We start from the raw sequence: 10,547 nt of genomic DNA on the forward strand, positions 1-10,547 counted from the left end.
CTTTTTTTTTAGAGATTTTTATTTGTTTCGAGAAAAAATCAAAAGAAACATTAATCACATACATGTTTTCTTAGGATAAATGTGAGGGTCTTCCAGAAACATGAACAACTGTAAGACAACAAATTTAACCTAAGGAAACTCTGGGCCCTTGAAAACCCATAAATGTAGTAATATCATGCTTGGTATTTATAACTGACAATTCATGTATATGTTCTAGAATAATATCATCCTTATAATATCAACTATAAAATATTACCAAGATATTCCATCAGATCACACTTTATTTGCTGTTTATTCTTCATGCTCATGCGTAGTATTAGCTGGTTTATTTTTATATGATGGCCAACGGCAGGTTGGACAATGGTGGTTATCTTTTAATAACCACTCTGTAATGGCAAGAGTGGTGGTAGTTGTGTCCACATGGAAGGCCACACAAAACTGCTGACCATCGTATCTTCCTAGGCATATTGCACATACCCGACTTTCTATTGCATATGATGGTGCTGTCCATTTTAATTCTGTCAGACTCTGAGGTGAAAGCAGCCATACATCCTTCAATGAATCACTCTGTTGGGAATTGAGTGCTGCATTTTGTTTCTTTGTTTTGAACAATTTTCACAAACTTTTAATAACTTTTCATATGTAATGTTTTGAAGACAGCTGTCACTGATTTTTCTGTACCTCAAGTACTGCCTCTCCAATTTCCTTTTCAAGATTGCACATCGATGACAGACATATATTTCCTTCACTGTAGTCCAAAGCTCACATAGCCTACAATTTTCATCTTGACAACAGGCATGTATGTCTAGCAGAATGTCATTTTCATTATCACTGACGCTATCAATATCCGTTTCACTTTCTGATTTTAGGTCTTCCTCGTTGCCCCACCCATCATACCTCCATGTTGGCAAATCCTTCATATAATCATTTGGTATAACAGGATGTAGCCACAAGTCTGGTGTGGCTAATCGCTCTATGAGGAGCTCATGCCCTCCTCCAGACCTAAATCCTGAGATGGCCTTGGGCGAGACAGTGATGCCATGGGACGGAAAGAACGTCAACCAAATAGGAATCCATTGAGAATATTGACCACCAATTGGAATCCATATCAGCTGGTTCACTTTCCCTTCTTGAGATGACCCTCCTCAAGATGACGATGATGCCAAAAATGTGCGCTGACATCAAAATATGATGGGATGCCTTGTGATCATAAGCCAATGGTATCTTAGCTGAGCAAAAAGCCAAGTAGAGTTTAAATAGGAGATCAACCATAACCCAGATTCAAGAAAAATATTAGCTAATGGAAACTTGAGAATTGCAGTGAAGGCAAGCCAAACAACAAAACAATATGTTGTATACAAGCATTCGTATCAGAGTGCGAATGGCATGTTTCCATGCTCTCACCCGGACATCAAACACATTAAATATATCAGCAACTGCTAAGGCATTGGCCAGCACAAGTGATACTAAAAAGACATCATTCATTTGAGGCTGTAGAGTACACATGTAGGAATCAAGGGCAGTGTTTGTGAGCGACTCTCCCTTCTGCTTGCCATAAGAAGTTACTCCTGCTGTGACAACAGCTATATTTGGTATTCCAGTCAGTCCTGTCCTTTTAAGCAACTGGGAAACCTGGAAAATATGAGAGAATCAAATAATAATTACTGTAGGTAAGTAAATAAATAAAGAGAGGAGAGACGGTGAAAGTGTGGAGACCTGACAGATGTCATTTCAGCTTAACCAATCAAAATAAGGTATTACAGTTTTTCATACTCTCCATCTTCATTGGCTAAACAAAGCAAAATGTAAAGTGGGTTCTACTATAAAAGTTTCATGGAAAAGGAGAGATATTCTACTATATGAACACAAATTCCATATTCTCTATTCTTCCAGTATAGATCTTTGCCAAAATCTAATTTCCTACACCCCAAGAAAATGATAGATGCACAAAGAAGAAAGAAAGAAAACACTTACTTGTTCCTTTTCTTCATACTTGACAGTGAAAGATGCAAGCTTAATTCGAGTTGACAGTCGGAGACTAAGAGTTGCTATCAATAATGGTGGGTTCAACAACTCAGAGATATAAACCACACGTGGAATCTGTCAATAAATAAACAATCTTTAGACCCAATCTTTTGAAACAGAGCAAACATAATAGCTAAAATGGAAAAAGAGGTTGGAGAAAGTAGTAATTCCCATTTTTTACATGTATTGATAAAAATCAACAAAAAGTAATAGGCTATATATCTCACATATCAAGTGGAGAAGGGAAGACTGGTAAAAAGAGAAAGCAAAGTATTAGTTTCTACTTTTTTTTCTACACTGGTCAAAACTTGTTTATCTTCTGTCATAACAGCAATAATTTAGATGAACAAGTTTATAAAGGCCTTGTGTCTAAGGTAGTGAATACAAAAGTCAATACTTATATTTACTCTCAAAGCTTTTAAATATACTTAATGAACAAAAGGCAAAATGCTAGCCAGGCCTACTTTACCAAAAATAAGGGTTCAATACTAGTCACAGTGAAGGGGTAAAGCGCATGATAAACCTCAAACTTTTCTGCATTACCTTTTCTTTACTGACAGCTGTGGTATTGAACCAAATTTCTTCAAGCTGTGTCAAGCAATTAACAACTTGAATTCTTGACTGTATTTGGCTATGAAGCCATGAAAGAACTGAAGCAGCAGTGGAGATGTGTTGTTGATGCTAAAACAATGTGCTCTCTTCTGCTGTCTGGCCATTGATCCAACTACTCTGCATGTGTTCCCTGTTTCCTTGGTTGGCAGCACCAGTACCAGTTGTGGGTGACTCCAGCCTTGCCGTGCACAGAATCTAAAAGAAAGAGCAATAATATTTCATATAATATACAAAGTTTCACATACTATTTTGTCAGTACAAATTTTGTGGGTCATCTTGTATACTTTAAACTGCTTACAGGTTGTTGTTTGCATCTACCCTATCACACTGTGTCTTTCAAAATTGATTAGTATTGCTTCAGACACATGATAATGTTTTCATAACATTACTGATGAAACTTCTTATGTTACAGTTGTTTAAAAGCTAAATAAACAGCAAGTAACTATAGAAAAAAAAAAAAAAACTGAAAAAAGCAATGTATCATAAGTGAAAATGATCATACTTTCTCCTGAATATATTAACTGTATAAATCTAAACATAACAAAACAGCAATATTCATACTCACCTACGATCAAACTGGCAGCTGATGACGGCACTGCTGATCTGGAGAGCCTGCAGCTTGGGTGCCAGGATACGCCAAGAACGGTCATCCAGAAGACGGTGGCCTGTGTACTGACCCTCTCCAGGAACTACCTCAACAAGCCATAAAGACTCATTCTCTTCATAAACCTACAACAAGAAAAGAGATGAGTGAACAAATAAGAGAATATCTGAGTGTGTGATGTGGTGAGTGTGTGTGTGTGTGGTGTGTGTGTGTGTGTGGTGTGTATGTGTGTGTGTGTATGTGTGTGTGTTTGTGTGTGTGTGTGTGTGTGTGTGTGTGTGTGTGTATGTGTGTGTGTTTGTGTGTGTGTGTGTGTGTAAAATTTTAGAAATGCCAAAAAACAACTTTTGAGTAGAATTATACTTGTAGTGTACGGCTGCGCACTCGCCGACTCTAAGGTCGATCTCGCCTGGACTGACATCATCCTCGGGCGCCGAGTGGTTGAGGCCGGGTCTTTACCATGCCACATGCCTGCCTTCTCTACCACGGAACAAAGGACGTGGGGAACTCTGCGATGCTGCCATTGACTTGGATGAGACGTCCCGGGCTCCGCTTCCACCAACGAGGCGGGCAGTGTTAAGAAATAATGTGAACATGGTTATAAAAATAACCAACGAACGTATTCTAAACCAAGTCTCGTTACTTGGATGGTGTTGAAGTCTCCGAGAAAAATAAAAGATTTATTCATTTCCCAAGTCCCATACCGTAGATAGTTACAGCCCGAAATGTACATTACCAGTTCTTCTAGGTATCCTTTCCTTCCAAAGTGTCACAATAGCCCCTGAAGGGAGTAATGGTCGTTTGATAGTGTTTTTCTCTCTCCCTCTCTTTTCACGGTTGTTTGGGTCGTTGGCTTGTTTGGACTGCCGGACTATCGGGTTGGTAGTTCAACACTTATTTTGCATATCTTCTTCTTTTCGCGCCATGCCTGGGGCATGGCCTGAGGGTCTTTTTCTGGTATAAATACCCCTAGTTTTGTGAGGGGAAGACAGTTCGGTCCTGACTTCTGTGTGTACTGTGGTCCCGTTCTCGGTGTGCTCGCTTTGGATTTACTTTGTGTTCTTTTAATGGTTGTGTGTAGGAGACACCTGGTCTCTTTTGGACTTTGGCGTGTGGCACGCTACATCATCATCTGTGGAGTGCACTCTTTCTCTGTCCCAAAGCTGCACTGTGAATTCAAAGTGTCAGAGTATAAAAAGACCACTTCACACAGAAGGAACACTGCTTGAGGATCCGTACCTCCAGTGTGTCATTCCTTGATTTTAAACTAAGTCAATACTTAGTTTCCTTCCCTCAGCTCGAGGATCCGTACCTCCTGGGAGGAAGGTTTATTTCAATAAGTCTCACCCATAATAACTTCAGGGCCATTTTACTTTTTACTTTTACTTTGTCTCGATTTGTTGTCTTGATACCTGCCCGACCTTGTGGGTGTCAGGCAGTCTGTGATCTTGTGGTTCCCTTTGGCGTTATTTTCTTTTATTTGGCCTTCAACGCTAAATTGTTTCTTACATGATATTTCTAAAATATTTCTTGTTGTTTACACAAGTGTTTTTATGCAGAGTTTATCAGCACTAGTTTGTTTTGCTTTTTTTTTTAAGTTTAATCTCCATTTTGGGTTGGAGATTAACTTATTCATACTAGGGATTAGCATGTGTTTATGCTAAAACACTGTTTAAAAATACTTATGGAGTTGGGACGCCAACTTAGGAGTGAAATACACTAAGTCATTTTTGAGTATATCTGGTGTGGTTTTCAAGTGCATCACCCCCGCTGTGATCAAATTGGTGATGTACGCATCTATGAAATTTCCTGTGACTGAAATATTTCCTGTAGACCTCCCTAATGAGTGCGATTTGCTCAATAATAATATCATACTATCGTAGAGCTTTCACTCGGTCCCAGTCAAATAAACAAATGATATTTACATCTTAAGTTCTGGTTCAGACTAAGGCTGAATGCTTGAAACTTTCTTGGGCTCGGGTCTCCTTAACAGCACATTGCTGGTTACTCTATCTCGCAACCCCTGAAAGGCTGTAAGAAGGCTAGATGAATCGGAGTATATTAAGCTGATACTCTAGAACAGACCATAACTTTGCTATACCTGGGTTCCCACTTCCAGCAGGTGGATGCTCAACTGAAGGGAAGAGGAAGAATTTTATGATCTTGCATTTTTCTTCCAAACACGTCCACGCAGACGCTCGGCCTACGCTATCTCCCTTTTCACATATACACACTTACACATCCAACATTCAGCACATACATCCTGTACTTTCCTTCCACCCTTCTTTCATACAACATTCACACCCCCATACACACACACACACGGTTCCCGAACCTACTAATCGGGTGGTGGCAGCGTGCCGTAGGCCTGGAATCTTACATCTGTTCACTGCAGACGAATCTTTTCCCAAATAAAATCTATATTCTCGGTTGAGCCCGAACTCAACCAGACATAGTGAATTCTACTGGGTCTACGCCCCGCTACAATACTAACTTGTTCATGATAGTCATCTTTCCCTGATAACTCTATTGGAGCCTGTTTCTTAGTATCCTCTTTTTTCTCTAAAAGTTCTCCATACTGGACTGGGCCTGTTAAGGAAAACAACGACATAAAAACACTTATCACTTTATGATAAATACTTGCTATATCCAAACACTACTTTCTCATGGAATTTACCTATTAAGTAAACCCATTTGAGACATGCATTAAAAACACTAAGACCTGTAACCCCTAAAATCTAGTTATAATAATAATGGGAAGAAAAGATAAGAAAAGAAAAAAAGAAAAAAAAAGAAAGAAAAAAAAATTCCACCCCCCCAAAAAAAAAAAAAAAAAAAAGTATGCCTCAGTTTCTAATGTGTGATTATTTCTTTCTTTTATAAATATATCACACATCAGACTTCGAACTGCATTGCAATCATCAATCAGAACCCTGAGTTGTGCAAAATGAATGCCAGAGCTGCACATTCTTCACGATGATACCTATTTTGAGTATCATTTGCACAATTACATAAATTTTAAATGATTTTTTTTTACATTTGAAAGAATGTGTTCAACTTGATGATGATGGTGGATTTCTGGAGAATAGAATTGCTATAGATTGAGAAGGAAAATTCGTACCTGACTGTTGCAGAAGGTTTACAATTTCTGATTTCTCTAAGAGTGCTGTGTGCTGGATGCCTCGAATTTCAAGCAGACTGCGTAACTGTGATACTGATAAATTTCTTAGTGGATTTACAATCTGCAAAACATATATTGTCTTTTAATAAAAGAAATTATCATTACCAAGCACACACACACACACACACACACACACACACACACACACACACACACACACACACACACACACATACAAAAATTCTGCATACTATTATCGAGTACAATTATAAAGGTAGAGCTATATTGTACATTTTCTTTACTGACATTCAATGACTAATTAATATAACCTTTAACAATACATACTTCCTGCTGAAGAGTAAACATAAATACCTAAGGAAAATCACTTTTCTTCTGAACTGAGAAAGTTAAACGCATCTGAATTACCTGGTATGATGTGTATCCAGCATCCCACCAAAACACCATTTCCACCATCCATGTCACAACGACAACTATCGCCAAATAGAGAAGTGCAAGAGCTGGCCGCTGCCACATTTTTTTTTTTTACTGTATCTGAAAATACAAAGCATGAATCAATCACAACTTTCAATTTTACTGTACATAAGGCTGGTATGTGGTATGTGTGATTAAGTAAGTAAGAAAAGAGATGAAAAAAGTGTATAATGATGAAAAAAAAAAAAAGTGCTATGAGTGTGTGTGTATGTGACTGCATCTATATAAATACATACAGGAATTCCCTAGAAACTATAAGGGTTACACTTGTTAAACCTTATTGTTCATGATTGTTTACAGCTAAAAAACATATGGATTCAAGAAGTAGTCCAGATTTTCCAGTGATGATTCAGAAATAACCTAAATGCATTAATCACCTAACACAAGACTGATAACACAAATTATAAAACCACTTGTACAAGAGAAATAACAGCATAAATAAAAATTATAGTATGTAATAATCATAAATGAGAGGGAGAGGGAGAGGGAAAGGGAGAGAAAGGGAGAGAGGGAGAGGGAGGGAGAGAGGGAGAGGGAGGGAGAGAGGGGGAGGGAGGGGGGAGAGAGGGGGAGGGAGGGGGGAGAGAGGGGGAGGGAGGGGGGAGAGAGGGGGAGGGAGGGGGGAGAGAGAGAGAGAGAGAGAGAGAGAGAAAGAGAGAGAAAGAGAGAGAAAGAGAGAGAGAAAGAGAGAGAAAGAGAGAGAAAGAGAGAGAAAGAGAGAGAAAGAAGAGAAAGAGAGAGAAAGAGAGAGAAAGAGAGAGAAAGAGAGAGAAAGAGAGAGAAAGAGAGAGAGAGAGTTGATATATCTATCTGAAGTGTACTGTATTGCTACTCACCACAAAAGTAGTTTATGCATTTTTTGAAAATTGTATGGATGCCGATGTTTTCTGTGTGCTTTTCTCAATAGAATGCAATGGCCAAACATAACATATATGAGATCCTTATATATCTATTTTAGTTTTTATAATAAGTTGGCTTGCTGATAAAAAGATACTGTTATATTATAATTATCATAATGAGTACAGCTTCTGTTTTCTGTTTGATTTCATTGAAGAATGCTCTTTATTAACCTTTAAAAACAATGACTGTCTTTGGGGTATGCTTAAGATATGTAAGAAAAAAAATTACATTTTTTTTCAGTGTTACTTAATCTTTTTGCATTGTGTCCTTTTGTGACTGCATAACCCTCAGGTTACAAATATTCATCCTCTTGTGAAGTTGGATTTTTCTTTCTGCAAATTATTATTCACTAAATGCTCTCAGCAACCAGGTTATCAAAAGTAATTTAAAATAAATAGAAAAATAAGAACACATATTTTGTATTATATTTAATTTATGTAAAGCAAACTAGATTTGTTTAATATGCAGTGAAATCTACAAACTATAGCAGTTTACAGACAGATAAGTATAGAGGTAGATAATATCATTATTCAATAAAAATATATATCTTTAAAATATTTATTCAGCTTTCATCTCCTACAATGTACACATATATCAACCTTCAGTAATAATTACATACCTGGGGAAATACATACACAGATAGACTTGCTGTTTTTCAGAGGTTTGAATCACCTTATTATCTGTATCATTATCATTATTATTACTATTATTATCATAATAAACAGATGAGCATTAGTTACATGGGGGGAATATTAAATTCTTTGTATAGTAATCCAGTATAAGAGTAATTTTCACAACCAAAAACATGTACAATATTAATTTTGCTAAAAATAACAACACAAGAGAAATTAGTTCACCCTTTACACTATCATTTGTACATAAAATGTTAGAAAAAAATATAAGATAACATCAAAGCCTGAACTTTCATTTTCATAAAAAAAAAAAAAATCTATCACTTCCTCTAAACAATAAATTATCTCTCATAACTTATGGATAATCAATTGTCAACTCAGCATTTTCAAACAGCCTGAATATAATCAATCTCCAGTGAGCTTGTTCCTCTCTGTTTAAAGTCGCTATAAACGCCACCAGGAATTTTAATGGTAGTTCTCGTTATATCCGATGTGTCAAGAGGTTCTGCGTCAGGAACAAGAGCCCCACGGTAGTATGGCTTAAACTCATTAAACGGCAGAGAGATAATGGTCCACTTGTTCTCTGGAGCCTGAAAGATATTTTTGTATTAAAAAAAATTCTGTCTTTTTACTTTCATGTTATTTTTGTGTTAGGTTAACCCAATGTTACCTGGGAAATGATTTACTAATGCTATTGATATCAATGGTGTTGTTTTTATTATAGATATCGTAATTACTATAATGTTATAGACAATAGTAGCAACAATACAAGATAACATAAAATATTTTCAAAAATTAATGAAAAGGGTGTAAAAACAATTAACAAAATAAACTGGGCATGGCATGTATGTACATGCCATGTCTGTCGCTTTTTGGTTAACATAAACATAGTACATACAGATTACGATATGCTTAATTTTACAACTTCAGTTTAACAAAACAAAATCCAACTTACTGTGAAGAAAATTTCATAAGAAGGGTATACACTGGGTTCTTGTCCTTTATGTTGGAAGTTCACTTTGTAGATGTAGTTATCTCCTTGACCACGAACTTTCATTTCAAGAGCTGAATGATTGCTTAAATTCCACCCATCATTTGTGTAAGTCCCTGCAAAGCCAGCTCCATTCGGCTGAAGATTGAGCATGGAGAAGAACACAGCTCGCTGAAATAACTTTGATTTCTGCAAAGATACCAGTTTGCATGATGTTAATAATATAGCATAGATAAAGCCTAGTTTAAGCTAGTGCAAGTGATAATGTCTTTTATGTCCATGTTCTGAGTGACATACCTGTTCTTGAATCTAACTGAGAGACATACCTGTTCTTGAGAACATAAAACTCTTGCATAGAAACTATTGCAGTATTACTTTAAGTTAAGCCTATTATGGCAAAGATGGATGCATTTATATCTATATAAGTGGATATGAAGTTTTGCAATTCAGTAACTATTGGTCCAGCAAATGTGTGTAATTATTTGAAAGATACAAAACAATAAAGAAAATAACTTTACCTGCAAAGTAAAAACAGCTTTTGACATTCCTGGTTCCCTGACAGTGTCTGAAGATTCTTTCCAGTTGTCCAAAGATTGCATGGTACGAAAATCATACATCATCTTTGGAGCATCTGCAGTAACACTGAAAGTTCAAAAGTTATCAGTGACTTGCCATAACATAAAAATAAATAAATAAATAAATAAATAAAAATCAATCAATCATATAAATATATACATAGAAAATATATATATTCAAGGCAAGCTTTCAACCAATACTTATAGATGTGCCTATCAATAGGTTTTTACGTGCTTAGTCCTCATGAGTACTGCCTTAGCTCTAAGACCCATACGGGTTCCCAGTTACATGGATTACCACTGCATTATGGCAGCCCCATATATATAATAATAATAATAGGCAATCTGTATAATCTGGTATTTAATATAGAACCTGTTACTGTATGTTTTAAAATTATGCTAAATGTTTAGAACACACTTGCCCCCTTTTCAACCATGTTATGTCATGTTTCAGCAAGTTATTGAACAGTAGATACCTATTTATAATTCATATTTGAAAACATCTCACTAATAAGGAATAAATCTCATTCACTTTCAGTTGCCTGGACTCACGTATATGAAGAAATGTGGTAGGCCATGCTAAGGCCAAAAGATG

At 36.6% G+C, this 10,547-nt stretch overlaps 1 protein-coding gene and 1 pseudogene across 1 annotated transcript in view; both read right to left on the reverse strand.

The window, feature by feature from the left end:
• Nucleotides 1-266: 266 nt before the first annotated feature.
• On the reverse strand, nucleotides 267-6,892 carry LOC119576163 (annotated as a pseudogene).
• Nucleotides 6,893-8,660: 1,768 nt separating this feature from the next.
• LOC119575800 (uncharacterized protein C9E9.15-like) overlaps nucleotides 8,661-10,547 on the reverse strand; it is a 2,634-nt gene continuing 747 nt past the window's right edge. Inside the window, exons 2-5 of the mRNA XM_037923357.1 lie at nucleotides 10,505-10,547; nucleotides 9,896-10,019; nucleotides 9,342-9,566; nucleotides 8,661-8,976 (exon numbers count right to left, since the gene is read on the reverse strand). The exon at nucleotides 10,505-10,547 is cut by the window's right edge and continues 51 nt beyond it. Coding sequence (XP_037779285.1) covers nucleotides 8,773-8,976; nucleotides 9,342-9,566; nucleotides 9,896-10,019; nucleotides 10,505-10,547 — 596 coding nt within the window. The 3' untranslated portion in view covers nucleotides 8,661-8,772. The remainder of the gene's footprint in view (nucleotides 8,977-9,341; nucleotides 9,567-9,895; nucleotides 10,020-10,504) is intronic.

The sequence above is a fragment of the Penaeus monodon genome, chromosome 8 (assembly GCF_015228065.2).
Source record: "Penaeus monodon isolate SGIC_2016 chromosome 8, NSTDA_Pmon_1, whole genome shotgun sequence".
Taxonomy (NCBI): domain Eukaryota; kingdom Metazoa; phylum Arthropoda; class Malacostraca; order Decapoda; family Penaeidae; genus Penaeus; species Penaeus monodon.